This window comes from Thunnus maccoyii, chromosome 23 (assembly GCF_910596095.1).
Source record: "Thunnus maccoyii chromosome 23, fThuMac1.1, whole genome shotgun sequence".
Lineage (NCBI taxonomy): Eukaryota > Metazoa > Chordata > Actinopteri > Scombriformes > Scombridae > Thunnus > Thunnus maccoyii.
In genome coordinates, this window is record NC_056555.1 from 13,448,649 (window position 1) to 13,471,759 (window position 23,111).

At 36.8% G+C, this 23,111-nt stretch overlaps 3 protein-coding genes and 3 long non-coding RNA genes across 11 annotated transcripts in view; 3 read left to right on the top strand and 3 right to left on the bottom strand.

The window, feature by feature from the left end:
• Positions 1-3,646, bottom strand: part of LOC121890551 (ELKS/Rab6-interacting/CAST family member 1-like) — a 139,249-nt gene extending 135,603 nt beyond the window's left edge. The window contains exons 1-2 of one of the 3 annotated variants that reach the window (XM_042402950.1): positions 3,287-3,646; positions 35-94 (exon numbers count right to left, since the gene is read on the bottom strand). The gene's annotated coding sequence lies outside the window, so the exon portion shown is untranslated. Of the gene's footprint in view, positions 1-34; positions 336-3,286 lie in introns of those variants that run through there. The other 2 variants (XM_042402949.1, XM_042402952.1) reach the window with 2 other exon arrangements.
• On the top strand, positions 2,354-4,482 carry LOC121890597. Its single transcript, XR_006093845.1, has 3 exons — positions 2,354-2,856; positions 3,805-3,878; positions 3,963-4,482. It is a non-coding gene; the product is annotated as an uncharacterized LOC121890597 (long non-coding RNA).
• A 1,223-nt stretch (positions 4,483-5,705) lies between these two features.
• Positions 5,706-7,131, bottom strand: LOC121891246 (zinc finger protein 239-like). The gene is made up of 2 exons (XM_042404073.1): positions 6,346-7,131; positions 5,706-6,163 (listed from the first exon to the last, which is right to left on the bottom strand). The coding sequence occupies exons 1-2, from the start codon at positions 7,129-7,131 to the stop codon at positions 5,813-5,815; spliced, it is 1,137 nt and encodes a 378-aa protein (XP_042260007.1). The 3' UTR covers positions 5,706-5,812.
• Positions 7,132-8,863, bottom strand: LOC121890591. Its single transcript, XR_006093834.1, has 3 exons — positions 8,747-8,863; positions 8,134-8,196; positions 7,132-7,158 (listed from the first exon to the last, which is right to left on the bottom strand). It is a non-coding gene; the product is annotated as an uncharacterized LOC121890591 (long non-coding RNA).
• Positions 8,864-11,995: 3,132 nt separating this feature from the next.
• LOC121890577 (zinc finger protein 180-like) lies at positions 11,996-14,539 on the top strand. Of its 3 annotated transcripts, none has more exons than XM_042402996.1 (4): positions 11,996-12,101; positions 12,527-12,589; positions 13,751-13,958; positions 14,075-14,166. In XM_042402996.1, exons 2-4 carry the CDS (start codon positions 12,527-12,529, stop codon positions 14,116-14,118), a joined length of 315 nt encoding a protein of 104 aa, XP_042258930.1. In that variant the 5' UTR covers positions 11,996-12,101; the 3' UTR covers positions 14,119-14,166. The 3 variants fall into 3 exon arrangements, with proteins under 3 accessions (XP_042258930.1, XP_042258931.1, XP_042258929.1); XM_042402997.1 differs by lacking the exon at positions 14,075-14,166 and adding an exon at positions 13,991-14,049; XM_042402995.1 differs by having other exon boundaries at positions 13,751-14,539.
• A 1,284-nt stretch (positions 14,540-15,823) lies between these two features.
• LOC121890593 lies at positions 15,824-18,806 on the top strand. Of its 2 annotated transcripts, none has more exons than XR_006093836.1 (5): positions 15,824-17,236; positions 17,722-17,847; positions 17,990-18,098; positions 18,206-18,295; positions 18,518-18,806. It is a non-coding gene; the product is annotated as an uncharacterized LOC121890593 (long non-coding RNA). The 2 variants fall into 2 exon arrangements; XR_006093837.1 differs by having other exon boundaries at positions 18,206-18,291.
• The last annotated feature ends 4,305 nt before the right edge of the window (positions 18,807-23,111 follow it).

The following is a 23,111-nucleotide window of genomic DNA, read 5'->3' on the forward strand; positions in this document are numbered from 1 at the left end:
GCACACACTCATACTGAAGTTCAACAATACTCACTGCGGCTGGGTTCACTTCAAGCAGCAACGTTACTGCTGCCCCTCGGTTGTGAAATACGCTCTGTGTGAGAAGAAGAAGAAGAAGAAGAAGAAAAAGGGCCAGTCACATATCCTCTTCAGTTATTCCGCCGCTGTCAAACCTTTAATTGACGCTTCGTAACGTAACAGTCGGTCAGCCGAGGTGAAACGCTCCCTTTCGTCTGTGTCTGTCTCTCTCTCTGCTGTCTATCTCTTCTGTCTATCTTTCCCTCTTTTCCGTCTTTGCCAGCTCTACCACTGGTGGCTTCCCCACGGCTCGGGCGCTCCTGTGACGTCACGACGGTGTAGTGCGCGCCCCCGACACGTACCCACCTCCCCCTCTCCTACGCCCCCCCTCCCTCCCCCCATAATAATCCATATTTATTCAAAGTCGCAATGAAATTATAGATCATAGGCTTCTTCTCATGATAAATCTAATTCTTCATATTGATATATTAGCAATGTTTTCATACTGAACCATTGAGAAAGAAATAACTAATTTGTGCTCTCCATTTAGTAATTTCCCTTTAAACATTGGCCCCGTAATAAATCTCATGCAACTCATTTATCAGATATGTTTTGGCCCGAGCAGGCCAGATTTAGCATTTAAAAACAAAACTTGCTCATTAAAGAAATGAATAAATAAAAAATGAATTGTGGACACTGGACTCAATGGCTTTCACATAAAGTGATCAAAACATAATATTCAGAGTACCATCTCATAATTTACATCACCTTTTTGGACACGTTATATGCTCACAATCGTTTACTAAAATTCAAAGAAACAACTGATGAACAAGATTATTGATACAATAAATGCATTCATCATGTATCCACCTTGCACATTCTGATTATGTAACTACATGTATTAAATACGTATTACTACCTAATGCCATGGAGAAAAAAAACTAATTTAATTTAAAAGTATAACTATTTTGTGCTCTCCATTTAGTAATTAATCCCTGGCCAAAAACATTGTAGAATGAAGCAGATCAGATGTACAGGATTTTACTGTTTTCTTTTACTTTAAGGTAACACTTATATATGGAGGAATTAGGGCTCCAACGATTCGTCGATCGACAGAAAATTAATCTGCAACTATTCTAATAATTGATCAATGGTTTGGAGTCATTTCATAAAGAAAAAATGCTAAACTCTCCTGGTTCCAACTTCTTAAATGAGAATATTTTCTGGATTCATTAGCCTCTATGATATTTAATTTAATGTCTTTGGGTTGTGGACTGTTGGTCGTGACAAAACAAGACATTTTAAGTTGCATCATGGGCTTTGGGAAAGAGTGATCGACATTTTTCACTATTTTCTGACATTTTATAGACCAATTGACTAATCAATTAAACAAGACAATAAAAACATAAAAATCAGAGTAAATATGGCATTCAGCCAAGGAGACATCTACCATCACAGTCTTTGGCTCCATCTAGTGTGATTTTAAGTGTATTGCAAGACTGTAATGACCTGGTGCAACCGTAGCTCAGTGTTATTTATCATTTTCTTCAAAATAAAGCCTTTCATTTCATTCCTGAGAATTGAAATGCTTGAAATGTGATGTTTGTAATGTTATAGTGATCGTTTTAACCAAACAGTAAACACATCACCCAGATGTGTAACATTTTTTAATGCACCAATAGTTTTCCAAGTGTATTGTAAATTGTGATTTACTGTTTTTATACTTACAAACCATTGACTTGATGTATTCCAGTGATTAAATCTAGTGACTGAAATCACTATTGTTGGGTGTCTTGAATAAAACAAACATTTTGTGGTGGATGCAAAGCAGAACAAGTTAATTGAAATACTGTCTTGTTTGCATGCTTCATTGCAGTGTAAAGTTAGACTTTTGTCTTACTATTTTGGCATCACAGTGCTGTTCAAAGGATACCAAAGAATAAGTAAAGGTGTAAATATATTCACGAATTCCAAAGTTTTGTATTTGTGGTGCCCCCCAAGCAGCGGACTCTTGGAGGTTCTGAAAAAAGTGAGTCTGGTGTCTGGGTCATTTTGTTTCCCATTGCTGGTGCCTTGACTGTCTTAATATATAGCCATTTGTATAAATTCAGTACTGTAAGTTACAAGCAAGTAACTGGTGTAATTTTTTCAGCACATGAGCTATTTCAATATGTATGCTGCAGTGATATCACATGACATAATAACAAGTTATGAGACCAAGAAGTCAAAAAGAAAAAGTAAAACGGCATTTGAATTTTTTCAACATTTTATCCATTTTCCACAAAAACAAACTATGTGCAAATGATTACTATCTTCACATTCGTAGCTCAAGGCCTCAGATGAAGAACAAACAAAAATTAAATGAAATCTCTATTCATAAAATCTCTGCTACACAGTAAAACAGAACTATTTACATTTTTTAAAATCAAAACTTGTTTCTTGGTTTGTTTTTATGGGTTGTTGATTTTTTTTTAATGGAAAACAACAGAATAAAACATAATACAGGATAAATCACGTTTCACTATATGCGTAATGTGCGCTTGCTCCAATGGTAAAGTGCTCAGGATGTAGGAACATGTCTTTACGTAACTCAGTAAACTTCAGATAACTATCTTGACATATTATTTACTCTCTGAAGGTCGCGTCCATGTTTCAGTAGATTTCTAAATGCTCAGGGGGCGCAATAGGTCCTTCATGACGTTTGTAAATCGGCGATACGCCATTTTGCAACAGTCATTGGTTCAGCTCTTTGCGCACAGTTCACCACCCAATAACACAACTTGTGATTGGACGAGAGAGAGCCAACATGGCAGCCAGCGATCTCGTTCAACCAAAACAGTAAGGAGTTGTTTGTACAGTTGATATTAGATAGATAAGTACATAAAACCTAAAGTAATTGTTGCAAACAAACAAACAAACAAAAAAAAAAACAGAAAAAAAACAACCAAACAAAAATCAAAAATCAATTCTTACAATAGATATATTGCTATAAAATGGATTCAAGATTGTTTTCTATTTTTTGCTATTTTCCAAATGTAATTAAAATGAACGTTTACCAGGGGGAGGAATTCATAATGGTTTCATAATATACCAGCCATTGGGGGATATAAAATTAGGCTTATAAAATTGTAAAAAAAAAATTAAAAAAAAAGCTGATAATACTTAAATAAAACGCACTGTATGAAATTAGGCTTATAAATGTGTAAAAAAAAAAAAACCAACAACAACAACAACAACAACAAACATTGCTGATAATACTTATAAATACCTGTGTCTTCACCACATAGGTAATCACATCAACCTAACAATTGCCACTAGCGATCACAAAGACGCAAGTGCAATGTTCCTTGAACATTTGTTTTCTATGTCAGCTTCTGAATGCACGCAAGGCTGTGGCAGATCAAGTGCTTAATGAGGAGGACTGCAGGTTTTTGAAAGACATCCCTGCATGCCTTATTAGTGATGAGGAGACTGATGATGATGACAGGCAAACCTGGAGAGTCAGCTAATCTGAGTGGGGGGCACCAGACTAACAAAATTTTGCAGAAGTGCCAGCAGAAACTTGCAGGATGGTACACTGGAGGGTGGCCAGTGGCAAGGCCAGCAAGAGGCAGCCTCCCAGGGGGGATCAAGGCCTTCATTTGAAGGACAATTAAAGTTCTAATTGTTGTTGTTGTGATTGTTTGATCAACATGTGGGAAAACTAGGGGTATTTCACAAAGCAGGATTTCAAAGTTAGTAGTTAGTGTTAATGATTCATCAGTAATAACTTTTATATTGTCACAGTTGCTGCTCAGCCATTAAGGAAAGCGACAGGGAGAGAAGCGAGCGAGAGAACCACAAACACACACCAGGAGAGGGTGAGTCTGTTCTCATCAATTTCTTTTCTAGTCCATGAGTAAAACCTGGGACCATTGCTTTTATTTCAGTCCCTGTTTTGTCAGGCTTTGTGGAAGTTACCATACTACACTCCATGGATGACCCTGATGAAGACCACAAGCTGAAACGCGTCAGTCAACTAATAAAGTTGTTCCTCATACTACAAGTGTTGCGGGAGTTCTCATCTTTCCACTCTTTATTGCTTCCCTGAGCTTCTCTCACAGACAGACCTGAACATTGGTTAAACAATGGTGCCTCCCCCTGGTCAAATGAGTTGCATTATGAGCCAATTTTAACCAGCAAGTAGGATAAAACCTCTGATTTGCACACCTCATATATGTGACTGATCTACTTTGTACCTTTTCTTACTGTCAGGTAGGTGATCTTGACCAAAACCAACATGTCACACCACTGCACACCCGCATGTTGCCTCCATGCTTTGACCTGCATATTGTGTTAGATGCTATTATAAGTAAATGAAGCAGGTGTCTACTTGATTTATACAGTTTTCGGTTATAAAACTGAAGGAAGGCCGTCCATATGAGTCAAATCAAGTAGATATCTTTCAATGTTACAGTCTTTTCAGTGCCAAAGTCCCTTTTTTCACTATACTTCCACTGCAGCTCAACAGAGAAACACAAAGTGGGAATTTGATGCTAAGAAGACTTTAAATGTGGCAGATATCAACTTGATATAACCTCAGACTGCTGAAGCCTCATATAAGCTTTGGATTTTGCCCCCCATCACTTACATTGAAAGCACATTTGAAGAGGATCTTTTAATAGCCAGTATGAAGAGGAGGAATGATTACAGCGAGGAAAACCTCCTGACTATTGTTTTAGGACAGACTTGAAAAATTGTGAACCTATTGTATATCTTTAAGTTTACTGGTTTTAACTTGCTATATTATTATTATGTAAGTAGCTTCTCATTTGAATACAACAAAATAATTTAATTAAAGATAGCCTATGGAAACTGCTAATCAATCCATAATGATGAATAAATTGAATTATAAGGATGCCGGCACACTATAGGCTCCATACAGTCTGCTATATAAAAGAATATACTCCAGTACTTCTCTGTGGAATTGATCAAAGCTCCTTTACACAGAGCAGAACGTGCAGTTTTTAGTAGAAATGTACTTTATGCACACTTATGCACATTAGTACCTACCTCAAGTAAATTTTCTTGCACGATAACTTGCAAATTACATTGATTTGGCACACATTGTAAGAAATAATATATATACTGTACAGAGGGAAGATACAAAGTGTCTGCTGATGTCTTTGTGTCCAAGACTTCAGGAAGTCACTGACTGCAAAGAATTTCCCACAAAATATTAGATATGATGATTTTGTTTGACTTTATCTGTCCAATTATGTTTGAACCCTTAAAGTTCAAATACTGTCTGGACTGCATGTAACTATGTGTATGTATGTAAATATAATATAGTTTATCCTTTTTTTAATTTCTTTGTGCAACTTTAATATACTTTGCCATATTTATTGCATTTTTTATTGTTTTTTTCTATTCTACTTTCAAATATTTTAATATTTGTTCATACATTTTCTGTGCATGTAGTGAGGAGTTGGCTACAGCTTCATTTAATTGTGCAATACTGTTTTGTATAATGACAATAAAACTGAACCTTGAACCTTGAAATGATCTTTAGTTTGGGAATCGAACCCCCAACCCTGCCAGTGATGATACCTTGTTTTCCAGTGAGCTTTGTACTTGTGTGTATCTGTTGTGTATTTGCTGATGTAGCTTTGACAGCAGGAGTAAAGCAACAATAAAAATTTCACAACTCAAGTTGCATGCATATGAATATTATTGAAATATTTTCATGACAAGTTTTACAAATCACGTGTCATTTTTTAACAGCTAAGAGACCCAGACAGTTCAGGTGCACTCTCTACACAGTGTAAGTGTGTTGATGGTCCTTTAAATGTACAAATACAGTGAAACTCTTACCACACTGGTCACAGGTGTGAGGATTTTCTCCAGTGTGAGTACGCAGATGTTTCTGTAATTGTCCAGATAGAATGAAACTCTTACCACACTGGTCACAGAGGTACGGTTTTTCTCCAGTGTGGATACGCTGATGACACTTCAAATATGATGAGGAAGAGAAGCTCTTCTGACACTTGTCACAGTGGTGTGTTTTCTCTACAGTGTCGGCACGCTGATGTGGATCCATTTGTCCTCCTATGAAACTCTCCTCACTCTCACCATGAGGTCCGGCTAGGTTTTTGCTCGTCTGTTTCTATTATACAAAACGAAAGAAAGAGAAAGACATAAGGAATGTAAGAATGTATTAAATAGTGGAACTGATACAAGAAGAAGTGTCCTGATGTATGAATACATGGACAAGGTAGAGGTGAAGAAGGCATTTCCGTTGTTAAACCAATAGTTACTAAACACCTGTGAGTGCTGTATGGCTCTTACACCAGTGTGGATATGCTGATGATGCTTCAAATATGCTGAGGAAGAGAAGCTCTTCTGACACTGGTCACAGGTGTAAGGCTTTTCTCCAGTGTGAGTGCGCAGATGCTCCATTAAATGTCCAGATTGAGTGAAACTCCTACCACACTGGTCACAGAGGTACGGTTTTTCTCCAGTGTGAGTGTGCAGATGCTTCTTTAAATGTCCAGATTGAGTGAAACTCTTACCACACTGGTCACAGGTGTAAGGCTTTTCTCCAGTGTGAGTGCGCAGATGCTTCTTTAAATATCCAGATTGAGTGAAACTCTTACCACACTGGTCACAGGTGTAAGGATTTTCAAGAGTGTGGATACCCTGATGATGCTTTAAATTTCTTGAGGAAGAGAAGCTCTTCTGACACTGGTCACAGGTGTAAGGCTTTTCTCCAGTGTGAGTGCGTAAATGGTCTTTTAAATTTCTAGTTTGAGTGAAACTTTTACCACACTGGTCACAGGTGTAAGGCTTTTCTCCAGTGTGAGTGCGCAGATGGTCCTTTAAATTTCCAAGTTGAGTGAAACTCCTACCACACTGGTCACAGAGGTACGGTTTTTCTCCAGTGTGGATACGCTGATGATGCTTCAAATATGTTGAGGAAGAGAAGCTCTTCTGACACTGGTCACAGGTGTAAGGTTTTTCTCCAGTGTGGATACGCTGATGACACTTCAAATATGATGAGGAAGAGAAGCTCTTCTGACACTGGTCACAGTGGTGTGTTTTCTCCACAGTGTCAGCACAATGATGTGGATCCATTCCGGCTAGGTTTTTGCTCGTCTGTTTCTATTATACAAAACGAAAGAAAGAGAAAGACAGAAGGAGTGTAAGAATGTATTAAATAGTAGAATTGATACAAGAAGAAGTGTCCTGATGTATGAATACATGGACGAGGTAGAGGTGAAGAAGGCATTTCCTTTGTGAAACCAATAGTTTGCTATTACTAAACACCTGTGAGTGCTGTATGGCTCTTACACCATGGCCACTTACCAAAATAAGAAAGAGACACTGTGTTTAAATCGTTCTCTATGTGTTTACATATGCTTGTTGTCAGTTTAACACATGGTTAGGTTAGTTTCACCTGTCAATAACTGCTAACAGAGCCTGAAGCATCAAAACTGTGGCTATGGTTACAGGCAATTTAATACACCTTGAGCCTTGATTTAAAAGAGTGACCAAAACTATACACATATACATTTTTAGAGATCCCTTCCAACTGAAATAAGTGTTGTATAATGTTAGTGGTGGAAAGTAGAAATTATACTTAAGTACATTTACTCAAGTACTGTACTTAAGTACATTTTGGGAGGTACTTGTACTGTACTTGAATATTTCCATTTGATGCTACTTTCTACTTTCTACTCCGCTACATTTATTTGACAGCTTTAGTTACTTTTCAGATGAAGATTTGACACAATTGATAATATAAAAAGCTTTTAAAATGCAAGCATTGTTAAAGATGAAACCAGTGGTTTCCAACCTTTTTGGCTTTTGACGTCTTACAAAAAGCAGTGTGTAGTCGGGGTCTCATTTCAGATGTCTATGAGTTGTTAACAGCTCCACCAAATAGTGATTTTTCCCTCTAAACTTCTTACATGGTTGCATTTCAATAAATGTTCAAATGATCCAATATTTCACCAAAAATCAAAGATTAGAGAAAAAGTCAAAAACTGAAAACAGATTTGTGTATCAGAACTTTGTTTTTTCTTCTTTCCTCTCCCATTAATCATCTCACGACGAGGTTTGTTGTCTGGCTCTTACCTCTGCTGATGAGCTCATTTTGTTGCTGCTGTTTGTATTCTCCTCTGCTAGATATTCCTCCATCTATCATCATAAAATAAAAACACAGAAAACAGCAAAGTTAACACAAATTAAAAACAATACACTGCTAGAAGTGAATGTCAATCATAGACAGTTATATAAAACTTATTACTCAGACACATGTATAAACAAACTGATCAGAGATAATCCAGTCAGACTGTGCAACTCTGAAAAACCATACTTCTTTGTGCTTTTATGTTCTGCATTTTCTGAATAACTGCAATTAACTTTTCGTTAACTATATATTAACATAGTTAGCTGAATTTATTAATAAGCACGTACTTAGTTATTTGAGAAATATTAGTGTAAATGATAACGCTAAACAATTTGGCATCAGCTTTAAGTTTGGCTTTTCTGATATTATTTTGAATTTTGAAGCTACAAGTGAGAGTTATGAACACCTGACAGGACCAGCAAATGTTTATTTCTAAATAAAAATCGCAAATCAAACGCACTCGCACTAAACTAAACTTAAATTTTCTTGTTGATGCTCTAACCTGCAGACCATCAAGTCCAAGTAGAAAACAGATGAACAACGCTGGTATGTACTCACCGTTTCTGTGTTTGAAGTTTAATATACTCCTGTAGGTGATGGGCGTCTTCAGGGAGCTCTGAGTTACAGATTTTGACAGATGCATTGATCGTTTCCATGGCAACCGCTGCTGAATCGATCTACAATAACATCGTGACATCCTAATGTTTTTTGAAAATAAGCACGCCGCTTTTACGATTTTACAGTGACGCTTTAGGTCTCATAGTTCCCAAAGGAATTGATTTGTAACAGTAACGTTTTAGCAACACTCCTGGAAATGGCTCTATAACTTATTATTAATAGGAAAAAATGCCAATGTAACCTGTAGAGACTATTGTTGACATAACGTTACAGGGTCAGCTGAAAATGCATATTTGTCTATAGGAAAGCATACAATTCAACAAATGCAGACTGATTTTTTTTTATATAACCTGATTGGCACCTGATTGGCAGCACCTGGGAGTACCAGAAGCTCCATACAAGAGTCAATAGCAACAGCAAAATAAGCTGTTTGGCATTGGCAGAGAAGATTTGGCAAATTTTTCATGGGCACAACCCACATACTCAGCTCTGCTGCTCATCCCACAAATGCATGTCCCTTACAAATGTGGCACCATTTAAAAGGGTAATAAACATGCTTTCCAACAGTATAAGATTCATTGCCAAGAAGCATTGTTACAACAAAGAAATAATCTACCAAACACAAATTTCCTTACTTTTTGTGCTAAGTTTAGATAGTTCATCTCCATGAAAGAAAGAAGAAGACACCAGATAACATGAGTCAGATACAGCTTCTCTCTCTCTGTCTCTTTGGTCGCTAATTTCATCTCTGATGGTTAAGTATCTCTCTGTGTGGCTATTGTGTGAATGTATCTCCTAACAAGAATGAAGCAGAGATCATATAATGTAGGTAGTTTGCTTGTTGAAGTTACAGTGAGCTGTCTGGACTCACTCATGATCCCGTTTTTTAAATTGAGTGATTGTTCAGTCACCTGTTGATGTTGTGTGATTTGTGAATGAGTGCAGGAGGTCTGGCTGCTTGCTTGTGACATTTTCTTCAGTTCGTTTTTAAGCTGAGCCTTGTATTGAGTAATAAGCTTAAAGTAACTAGAATAACGAATGTTAAGATGTCAGCTTTGTAGACTATATTTTGTATGTCGTGCACATAGGGTTAGAGTTTAAGCTCTGGCTCTCGCCTTAGAGAATGATGTGAACCAAATACTATGTTTTTTGTTTTGGATATGTTAAGTATCAGTTTGTTTTCAAAAATCCACTTTCCAATAATATCTAGCTCCCTGTTCAAGATGTCAGTCAAATCAGCAGATGTTGTTGCTGATGCATGTACAGTAGTGTCATCTGCATACATAGTTAATTTAGCATTTTTTAGTACAAGAGGTAAGTCAATGGTAAAAATGGTATACATAAGTGGGCCTAGGCAGCTCCCTTGCGGAACTCCACATTTCAAAGACACGCTATCTGAGTAACCTCCATTAAAGAAGACTCTCTGCGATCTATTTACCAGATAGCTTTCCATCCAGGCAACTGCAAATGGTCTGAATCCATAACACTCAAGCTTTTCAAGAAGAAGATTGTGGTCAATAACATCAAATGCTGCCGTAAAATCTAGTAGGACTGCTCCACATATCATTTTGTTGTCCAGATCTCTGTACAAGTCATCTGTCATTTGCACTAAAGCTGTGCATGTAGAGTGTCCCTTTCTGTAAGCATACTGGAAGTTTGTTATCAGACAAACTTCCAGCACTGGGAAAAGCTCAGTGACGTACAGTCCTATTGATTTCCTGATTTATTTTGAATTGACATTTGCCACAATGGGGAACCCGCATCTTTCCAGTCATTTGACACCATGGCTGAAGGCTTGGACTGTGAGTGTTTGGATGTCAGGTTGATACGTAGACTCTTTTTATCGAACTATCTTTTTCTCCCTTTGTAATTACCTGCTGAGTGTTGGCGAGAGTCTGAATCTGTCCTTGTTTGTTTTTCACTAATAAAGGATGTTCACAAAAAAGATATGTGTACTATGATGCACTTTCTTAACAAAATATATGGTAAAGTGATTCCAGTATGTCTCAGTGCCATTTTAAGAGAATTTTAATTTTTTTATGATTATTGGGATCATATCATTAATCGCAATTATTTTGGCCAAGATAATCATGACATGAAATTTTCCTATCGTCCCATGCCTTACCTGATGTTGAAACAACTGATCTGATGTTGAAATGTACTTTATGAACTGTGGTAACTAAAATATGTCATTTCCTCTCAGTTAGTTAAATATTTCTTCACAAGAAAAGGCCATTTTAAAACAAAGTAAATTTTAATTCATGAATCATTGGTTATTTAAAAAAATTCAGTCTGCATTCATTGAATTGTATGCTTTCCTGTTGACAAATATGCATTTTCAGCTGACCCTGTATCTCAAAAATAGGCTCTACAGGTTACATTGGCATTTATTTATATAAATAATAAGTTACAGAGCCATTTCCAGGAGTGTTGCTGAAACGTTACTGTTACACATCGATTAATTTGGTAACTACAGGACCTGTAAGATAAAGCGTTACTGTATAATCTTTGAGAAAACCACAGTGTCGTTATTGTTTCACTGCATCATCATTTTATAACCTCCTTCCTTTTGTAATGCAACAACAATCATATTTTAATGATTCCAATGTTGATGCTCTGATAACTTGATGGGACAGTTTTCAGTTTGTATGAACGGCTTGAGATTTTGAGCCCGAAATTAGGAGCCCAGTGTTGAGCACTAACTATTGTACACTGCAAAAATAGAAGTGTTAAAAAACACAAAGTTGTGTTGATAGTATTTTGACACATTTTGTAGATTTTAGCAGATGTCAGCATTGGTCCTGCCTATTCAGGGCTGATTTAAAAAAGCAGATGACGTGTTGAGCCATTTTCAAAGCATGAAATGCCGATTTAAAAAAAAATTGTGGTCAATGTCAATTTTAAAACCATCATTGATTTGTTCCATCACAGTATAGTCAATCAAATTTAGTTTACAGCTCAAAAAAACATGCTCAAGTGTGCAGTAACTCTTTAATGACCATGTCTTCAGCTATCAATAATGTTTTACTACAATTAATGAAATAAATTATGATGATTATGGTCATCTAGTGGGTTTCTAAACTGACAAATTCACAAAATGATCCAGACTAAAATGCTTCATGGTTTGGCATGTTTATTTTCAAAAGACATTTGGATGTCAACGTGTTATTATTGTGGATCATTCAGCTGCGGTTGCCATGGAAAGGATCAATGCATCTGTCAAAATCTGCGACTCAGAGCTCTCTGAAGACGCCCATCACCTACAGGAGTCTATTAAACTTCAAACACAGAAACGGTGAGTACATACCAGCGTTGTTCATCTGTTTTCTACTTGTACTTGATGGTCTGCAGGTTAGAGCATCAACAAGAAAACTTTTTATTTAGAAATAAATATTTGCTGGTCCTGTCTGGTGTTCATGATCCTCACTTGTAGCTAAAATTCAAAATAATATCAGAAAAGCCAAACTTAAGGCTAATGCCAAATTGTAACGAATAGTTAATTGCAGTTATTTAGAAAATGCACAACATAAAAGCACAAAGAAGTATGATTTTTCAGAGTTACACAGTCTGACTGGATTATCTCTGATCAGTTTGTTTATACATGTGTCTGAGTAATAAGTTTTATATAACTGTCTATGATTGACATTCACTTCTAGCAGTGTATTGTTTTTAATTTGTGTTAACTTTGCTGTTTTCTGTGTTTTTATTTTATGATGATAGATGGAGGAATATCTAGCAGAGGAGGATACAAACAGCAGCAACAAAATGAGCTCATCAGCAGAGGTAAGAGCCAGACAACAAACCTTTACTTTACTTAAGTAAAAGTACCAATACAGCAGAGTAAAAATACTCCATTACAAGTAAAAGTGCTGCATGAAAAATCCTACTTAAGTAAAAGTACATAAATATTATCAGCTTGATGTAGTTAAAGTGTTGCAGTAAAAGTAGTGGTTTGGTCCCTCTGACTGATATATTATTATATATAAAATCATTAGATTATTAATACTAAAGCATCAGTGTGTAAGCAGCATGTTAATGTTGTAGCTGCTGAAGGTGGAGCTAGTTTGAACTGTTTTTATATACAGTTAGCTAGTTTAGTCCAGTGGAAAGAAGAAAAAAAGTTACATACACAAATACACAAATCAGAACTTTGTTCAAATTTCGGTTTTTGGACTTTTCTGATCTAAATATTGGATCATCTAAACATTTATTAAAATGCAACCATGTGAGAAGTTTAGAGGGAAAAATCACTATTTGGTGGCGCTGTTAACATCTCATAGACATCTGAAATGTGACCCCGATGACACACTGCTTTTTGGCTTTATAAGACGTCAAAAGCCAAAAAGGTTGGAAACCACTGGTTTCATCTTTAACAATGCTTGTATTTTAAAAGCTTGTTATATTATCCATTGTGTCAAATCTTCATCTGAAAAGTAACTAAAGCTGTCAAATAAATGTAGAGGAGTAGAAAGTATAAAGTAGCAAATGGAAATACTCAAGTACATGTACTTAAGTATAATTTCTACTTTCCACCACTAACATTATACAACACTGATTTCAGTTGGAAGGGATCTTTAAAAATATATATGTATATAGTTTTGGTCACTGTTTTAAATCAAGGCTCAAGGTGTATTAAATTGCCTGTAACCATAGCAACAGTTTTGATGCTTCAGGCTCTGTTAGCAGTTAACTGACAGGTGAAACTAACCTAACCATGTGTTAAACTGAGTGGCCTACCTCTTGTACTAATTGGCCATGGTGTAAGAGCCATACAGCACTCACAGGTGTTTAGTAACTATTGGTTTAACAACGGAAATGCCTTCTTCACCTCTACCTTGTCCATGTATTCATACATCAGGACACTTCTTGTATCAGTTCCACTATTTAATACATTCTTACACTCCTTATGTCTTTCTCTTTCTTTCGTTTTGTATATATATATAGAAACAGACGAGCAAAAACCTAGCCGGACCTCATGGTGAGAGTGAGGAGAATTTCATAGGAGGACAAATGGATCCACATCAGCGTGCCGACACTGTGGAGAGAACACACCACTGTGACCAGTGTCAGAAGAGCTTCTCTTCCTCATCATATTTGAAGTGTCATCAGCGTATCCACACTGGAGAAAAACTGTACCTCTGTGACCAGTGTGGTAAGAGATTCATTCAATCTGGACATTTACAGAACCATCTACGCACTCACACTGGCAAAAAACCGTACCTCTGTGACCAGTGTGGTAAGAGATTCATTCAATCTGGACATTTACAGAACCATCTACGCACTCACACTGGCGAAAAACCGTACCTCTGTGACCAGTGTGGTAGGAGTTTCACTCAATCTGGACATTTAATGGAGCATCTGCGCACTCACACTGGAGAAAAGCCTTACACCTGTGACCAGTGTCAGAAGAGCTTCTCTTCCTCAGCATATTTGAAGCATCATCAGCATATCCACACTGGAGAAAAACCGTACTTCTGTGACCAGTGTGGTAGGAGTTTCACTATGTCTGGATATTTAAAGAAGCATCTGCGCACTCACACTGGAGAAAATCCTCACACCTGTGACCAGTGTGGTAAGAGTTTCACTGTATTTGTACATTTAAAGGACCATCAGCACACTTACACTGTGTAGAGAGTGCACCTGAACTGTCTGGATCTCTTAACTGTTAAAAGATGACACGTGATTTGTAAAACTTGTCATGAAAATATTTCAATAATATTCATATGCATGCAACTTGAGTTGTGAAATTTTTATTGTTGCTTTACTCCTGCTGTCAAAGCTACATCAGCAAATACACAACAGATACACACAAGTACAAAGCTCACTGGAAAACAAGGTATCATCACTGGCAGGGTTGGGGGTTCGATTCCCAAACTAAAGATCATTTCAAGGTTCAAGGTTCAGTTTTATTGTCATTATACAAAACAGTATTGCACAATTAAATGAAGCTGTAGCCAACTCCTCACTACATGCACAGAAAATGTATGAACAAATATTAAAATATTTGAAAGTAGAATAGAATAAAACAATAAAAAATGCAATAAATATGGCAAAGTATATAAAAGTTGCACTAAGAAATTAAAAAAAGGATAAACTATATTATATTTACATACATACACATAGTTACATGCAGTCCAGACAGTATTTGAACTTTAAGGGTTCAAACATAATTGGACGGATAAAGTCAAACAAAATCATCATATCTAATATTTTGTGGGAAATTCTTTGCAGTCAGTGACTTCCTGAAGTCTTGGACACAAAGACATCAGCAGACACTTTGTATCTTCCCTCTGTACAGTATATACATCTTTTAACAATATGTGAAAAATCGATGTAATTTGCAAGTTATACCGCAAGAAAATTCACTGGAGGTAGTAGTAGGAGTGAGCGTAGTGCAAAGGTAATGGTATGGTAATGTGCATAAGTGTGCATAAAGTACATTTCTACTAAAAACTGCAAGTTCTGCTCTGTGTAAAGGAGCTTTGATCAATTCCACAGAGAAGTACTGGAGTATATTCTTTTATATAGCAGACTGTATGGAGCCTATAGTGTGCCGGCATCCTTATAATTCAATTTATTCATCATTATGGATTGATTAGCAGTTTCCATAGGCTATCTTTATTTAAATTATTTACAGTTGTATTCAAATGATAAGCTACTTACATAATAATAATATAGCAAGTTAAAACAAGTGAACTTAAAGATATACAATAGGTTCACAATTTTTCATGTCTGTCCTAAAACAATAGTCAGGAGGTTTTCCTTGCTGTAATCATTCCTCCTCTTCATACTGGCTATTAAAAGATCCTCTTCAAATGTGCTTTCAATGTAAGTGATGGACGGCAAAATCCAAAGCTTATATGCGGCTTCAGCAGTCTGAGTTGGTCATATCAAGTTGATATCTGCCACATTTACAGTCTTCTTAGCATCAAAATTCCCACTTTGTGTTTCCCTGTTGAGCTGCGGTGGAAGTATAGTAACAAAAAAAGGGACATTGGCACTAAAAAGGCTGTAACATTGAAAGATATCTACTTGATTTGACTCATTTGGACGGCCCTTCTTCAGCTTTAAACCCCAAAACTGTGTAAATCAAGTAGACACCTGCCTCATTTACTTATAATAGCATCCAACACAATATGCAGGTCAAAGCATGGAGGCAACATGTGGGTATGCAGTGGTGTGACATGTTGGTTTTGGTCAAGATCACCTACCTGACAGTAAGAAAAGGTACAAAATAGATCAGTCACATATATGAGGTGTGCAAATCAGAGGTTTCATTCTACTTGCTGGTTAAAATATAGAATAGGAAAGACTTTGAAATATTTTATACATTTTGGCACATAAAGCAACTCAAGTATTTGTCCAGGAGGAGGCACCATTGTTTAACCAATGTTCAGGTCTGTATGTGAAAGAAGCTCAGGGAAGCAACAAAGATTGCATAATGACATCATCATGGGAACACAATTTAATCTGATACTGTATATACATAGATTCAACATTAGGCTCACATCTAGCATAAAGAATCTTGTTCATCAGTTATTTCTTTGAATTTTAGTCAGCCATTGTCGACATGTAACATGTGTCCAAAAATGATGTAAATTATGAGATGGTACTCTGAATATTATGTTTTGATCACTTCATGTGAAAGCCACTGACTCCAGTGTCCACATTTTTTTTTTTTAAATGAGCAAGTTTTGTTTTTAAATTCTAGATCTGGCCTGCTCGTGCCAAAACATATCTGATAAATGAGTTGTATGAGTTGAAACATTAGTTACTCTTTTTATGCCCGTTCAAATAAGTGATACATAATACTGAGTAGTTACTGGGTAGTCCCTCATTCCTTATAGCCATTATTTACTCCCCAATGTAAAGCATCAAAACTAACAAGTAGCTACTGGGTTTTTACTGGGGGGTTCACCATTAGTTTAATAACAGACCAGAGACAGCAGGATTCTCATAAAAATATTTTAATCATCATATTTAGGGCGCATAGCCTACATTAATATCCACATCCACATGTAGGCCTATACTGTCAGTTACACTAGATGCTAATGTAGCCCAGAGTAGTTACATTAGCAATAAAAAATAAATCTCTGTATTAATGTTCAGGAAATCATACACATGAAATAAATAAACTCTCATTAAATATTGCACGTGTATATGTTTGAGATAGTTTAATGGGTAGAAAGAAGATGTTTTTGTTGATAAACTTGGCAAACAGCCAATAAATTTAAGTTTAAGGCACGAAACTTAGCTAAACAATGGAGGAACTCATTTAAGTAAATGTTGTGTTTTCATGCGTTAATTCATACTTAATATTAACAACATAAAATTAGAATGTGGATAAAAAAGAGAGAATGCCGTCCGTTCCCACCTGTGCACTGAGGCCTGATGCTATTTTTCATGCTAATGTGCCAATTCATTGCACCGGTGAGTTGAAACTTCTAGCATGTAGCTAACTAGAGAAAATGTCCACTAGCTGTGATGCTAAATGCTATGTTCAACTCCATGGATTTATGCTAAAAACGTTAGCGATCTAAAGTCCACTAGCTGCATTGATAATCAGTGGCAGGTAAAATCCCATTTGATAATGCTAAAAGTGTTAGCAACGTAGACCACATGGACCACTTGCACAACTATTAGGACCAGATCTGCTCTGTGTCTCACGGGAATTACAAACTATATACAAATCCATAGAGACATTAGAGAGCTCCAGCAGAAGCTGCATTCACTTAGTCACCAAGTAAACATGTTCCTGCCTCAGTCACACAAAATCCCAAACTTTGCCTTGGAGTTGCAAGGCAAGTAATCTTCACCATCTTCATCTGTGACAGTGTGATTCATGCATGTGTTTTATTGTGGAACTTGTTTAGAGAGTCTCTTGCTTTGAATTTGTGTCCTTGATCTGTGTGCAGGCAGGTGCCAGAGTTTTAGATGATAGATCTTCAAACCTATATTGGCCACAGGAAAGTATTGGAATAGTATGGAACAAGATATTCCACTGCTGGTATTCATATAAAACACAGAGACGAGTGATCCAGGTATGAATTACACATCTGCGTCTATAAAAGGCTACAATGACAGTTCTCATTGTTATGTATCTGATGTGAAATCACATGTTTAAACAATTTAATGTACTTTATGAATTGTGGAAACTAAAATATGAGTGCTTGTCATTCTCAGGCAAATAGGGACATTTATTCGTCTCCCTCTCCCTTCAACTCAGCCACATTAGGAAGAGCCAGTCCCCCAACGGCTACATCGTGAGCGCACCAAGAAGTTCTCTATCTATGTAAGTCATACATTTGTCGTTTTCCTGGAGATGTCACGCATACTTGTCACCATTACACAGTGCACAACAAACAGTTCAACTGATCTCTCCGTCTGTTTCTCTTTCAGGGAATGACGACAGCAGATTAGAAAGGACCTTATTTGGGGACACTGGTTTACGATGAGGATGGTGCATCATTCCAGACTTTCAAACTGTTGGTGAATATGATAAGAGTGATACAGTATAGCTCTTGTAGATGTGCATTATTTCATTCACATGTATTATTATGATTACGTTAGTAAATTTAGTTAGATAGTAAAAAACATTGTAAGGGTTGCACAATATATGGCTATGAGGCTCCACGCTTCTTTCTTGCTGGGGGGTAACCACACTATAAAACCACATATTAGTATTTTCTAACTTTTTATTTCATCTCTTAGGATCTTTTGGAGGAGGAAAAGTAACAACGAGGTTCCACATGAACCTGTGGGCACAACCAGGACTTTACACCAAACTACCAAAATATGGCTAACTATGTAGATGTATTAGACAATGAGGAAAACATTACTCAGACCGCAGGAGAGTTTGAGGTTTGAAGTCACGCTCCTTTCTTGCTGGGGTGAGATTATTGTCCCTATGTCAGCATGGGATTACTCTGTATTCCTCCAACATTTTTATATTGGCATATAAATTTTAAATGGGACCATAAATAAAGATAATAAATTGGAATTCTTTTGCTAGGTGTTTTATTTAACAATAAATGCAATGAGTTAAAACCCTTATCTTTTTTAGTTTGAAGGAAATGATGAAAACAATGACGACAACACATAAAAAACTATACCAACTTAAAAGTTCAAGGATCTTTTACAGATTTCAGCACATGATGGGTGTCAAGGTGATCAAGGTCTTTCTGCATCCAGCTGTCACTGTCTGTGTTAGAAAGGTGAATGACCTTCATCTGGACAGTATATGACTACAGTATGTGGCATGTTTCACAGCCAATCACTGCGATCCCCCAGGTCTCTTTTTCTGTATCTGATAGATAATTACACATCATCCTAAAAAAATCATTCCAGCGAGACACTGACCAAAGACACATACACACACACACACACACACACACACACACAGTGTCCCAGTTCCCAGGGCGCCAGTCAGTCAGACAGCTGAAGTATAAATAGTCTGCTGGCTAAAGTTCCCCTTGAGAAAAACACACTAGAAGTGTTGGACCAGTGCTCCCTTCTGAAATATCTTTGCTCAGTAAAAACATTCACTGTTTATTTTAGTGGCTTTTATGCAATTTATTGCTTTAAAGAAATTTGTAACACTGTTTTGAAAAATGCTTCTCCTATAATCAGTTACATGCTTTCTGTGTTCCATCATGCAAAAAGGGCTTCCCTTTTGCACTTTTCCAGTGCAGTTTATGGGTGAACAGAGTAAGCAGGATATGGGGTCTTATTGGACAAGAGTTACAGTTAATGTAATCTGAAAAACAGAAAAAAAAACAAAGATCTGAGAGGCTAATGTTTAGAAAAGCACTTTTATAAGTATTTCAGCTGCATAATAAATCTCATACAACTCATTTATCAGATATGTTTGGCCCGAGCAGGCAAGATGTAGCATTTAAAAACAAAACTTGCTCATTGAATGAATGTACACTGGAGTCAGTGGCTTTCATATGAAGTGGTCAAAACATAATATTCAGAGTACCATCTCATAATTTACATCAGTTTTTTGGACACATGTTATATGCTCACAATGGTTTACTAAAATTCAAAGAAATAACTGACAAACAAGATTATTGATACTTGAGCATAAGATGAGAAAAAGTAGTTGTGAGCTTAACATTGAACCTACGTATATATACAGTATCAAAAGCATAACATTAAATGCATTCATCATTTATCCACCCTGCACATTCCGAAATTCCATGTATTAAATAAGTATTACTACCTAATGTGTATCAATGAATAACACACGATTATACCCCCCCTTTTTATACTTACCAATATTAAACTACTGACTTGATGTATTTCAATGATTAAATCTAGTGACAATAGTGTCCACTAGCTGGAATTGCACACTGTACAGCAAGAAACTGGGCACCTGTGCTGCCATATATGAGATTTAAAACTTCGATCCCTTTTAGAAACAAACCACTACTGTGATTGGACGTGTGTGGACCCTTTCCACAGTTAGCCACAACTCAGAACATGTTGCATATAAGCCAAGCCACCAGGAACAATGCTGGACTGTGAAGCCATTTTGACATAGTGGCCAAACCGTGTAATTACAATGTCACGTGTTGCTATTGGGCCCAAAAAGACTTCTTCCCATAGACTTACATTGTGAAAGAGACGTCTGTAAATCAGTGGATAATTTTTTTTGAGCATTACAACCCTAGCAAAATGACTCGTCACACTATTAGAATTGGATCCGTTCAGTCCGATCACATTTCTAAAGTCTATAAGAGCGGCACGATTGAATTGTTTTATCCCCATTCAAGTTAGCTGGAGGGCTAAACAATCCAAAAGAACAAGAAAATCTCCTCGCTCACTTCCACTGTGTTTGTCATGTTGTAACGTTAGCTTTAGCTGCACAGTGTTTGTCATGTTGTAACGTTAGCTTTAGCCTCACTGTATTTTTTTTCAGAACTTGTGAAGTCTCATGGAGGAAAAAAAACTTATCGCTATTTAATATTACGTGCTTCCATGTTAACAATTTGTTCTCTCCATTTAACAATTCATGCTCTCCGTATTTTTCATGCTCTCTGTTAAATACTACATCTACTCAGTTCAACAATTTTCTGCTCAAAAGTAGCTTATTCCTGTCTGCTTTGATTTGAAAATTCAGTTCAGCCAAATTCTCTAATTGTGAGGTAATAGACAAGACTCTGAGGTATATTTCATATCAGCTGCCGCCAGCTATGAATATCTTAACGCTGATAACTATGGGCTTGGTTTGTGCTTGTCACACAGAGCTGCTGGTGGCGTTAAAGGTATAATGTGTAAGAATTGGCCAAAATTTTAGTTTAAAACATTCAGAAAATTACCTAAAATTATTAACAGAATGTGAAGAAATTACAGTTTAGACATTATGTCAAAGACCTGTATGTATTGTGTTGCTGAGATATCTATTGAAGTTAGCATGCTAACCAGCTAGCTCTAGCCTCGTCCAGCCTGTACTGTCTCATAATACTGCTTTGTACCTGAGGGGCCATAGTGAGTCACTGTAGCGTCCAGTCTGCCCTCAGTCCAGCATGAGAGGAAGAAGAATTATCGCTGTCCAGAGCCACCAGCAGTAATAGTGGGGCCAGGTGGAATGCTATTGAAATTTTCACTGTAGGACTGTTAAAGTTGCAATGAATGACATTCAGCCTCACTAGATGTCAGCAAACAACTATTTGCCAAGTAAAGTGAAGTAATGGTGACCGGAGCAGGGAATTAAGTCACACTCTCTCTGTGTGTGTTGTTATTTGAGCTTCTCTGTTCTGTGTTTTGGTAGCCAGTTGGGCCGCATGTGCACGTGAGTCCATCCGTCCTTCCATCCGTATTTTCTCAAATTACAGCTTAACAGTACACTAAAATATGTTTCTGAAAACATTTGAGGCGAGAAATAGGCATTGCAGTCACAGAATCTTGATCCATATTTGATCAGCACTGCCTAGTTTGACAGTTTGATCTGAGTTTCATGAGCTGTCGGTTCAAGGACTACAGGGAGATAAATAAAGATCTAGAACTGGCCTTTCTCATATAAAATGCTGTGATTACATGTGAGTGGGAGTCCTTACCATTGTTCCTCCTGGTCCTAATAGTCTCCCTTGTATAAGTTGTAGCGGTCTCAGTCACCCAGGTCACTGGAGTCCCACTGTCTTGAGTAGCAGTAGTCTGAACACTAGGGAGGTTTCCCTCATTTTTGTATACATCTGCATAGTTCGTCATATTCTGGTCATCTGGTGTTAAGTCCTGGTTGCCCACAGGGTAATGTTGAAGCAGGTTGTGACGTGTCCCCCTCCGAAACGTCATAAGAGATGCAACAGAAAATTAGAAAATACTGACATGTGTGAAGGTTTATAGTGCATTTACCCCCCAGCAAGAAAGAAGCAGGGGACTTATAGCCATATATTGTGCAACCCACCATGCAAACCACCATGTCACCCTTGAGTGAAGGTAAATCAATCTCAGAACATCTTGGAACATATATATATGCGCCACCGCCGTTTTCCAAATCTCTAATCTATTCACATAAATAGAGGTAGGTAAGTTATGAAAAAGGTTACAATGTTGTGATCCTGTTTTTAAAAATGAACTACTGTATTGTATGTTTGCTAATATTCGAGTGAATCGTTCTCTGAATTTTGATGCATTAAGATAAAAATTTGATTCTTAACCATCCTGAAGGATATTTGCAATGATAGAAGAGCCTTGCTTAGCATTCATGGCAATTCTCTAACCCCCACATGTTCAAAACTGATCTTTTAAATATTTTATTCATTTAGATTAGATGACATTTCTAAACTGTTTCTGAAAGTTGAAAGGTTGTAACATCTATTTAAAAACCTCCAGCTTCTTGGATTATTGATTGCAAGTACTTGGAACAGCCTGACAAGTTAATCTAGTACAGACACTTGCATATTAAATATTAATGAAGAGGGTAACTAGATATTGCATATGATATTTTCTATTTGTATGATTCATATTATGTTTCTGTTTTCGTGAAACTTCAACCAACACATGTATGTATGTATGTATTTATACTCTTTAAAAAATTGACTTTTTCATTCAAACAAATTACATGTTGTAGTTTTATTCTTTGTAGCACCATTGACTGGCACTTTGGTGCAGGGCAGTTGTGGCCTGGCCATGCATTTAAAGGCAAAGCCATATACTGTAATTTATAATTTTTCAAAAACGGTTATTACACCTCATATATTATTTATTTATTTTTCACAATTGAGCACACACTTAGACTCAGACTTGGGGGTGCAGTTACACTTTAACTATAGCCTGGATTTGAAAATGTACTGTAGTGATG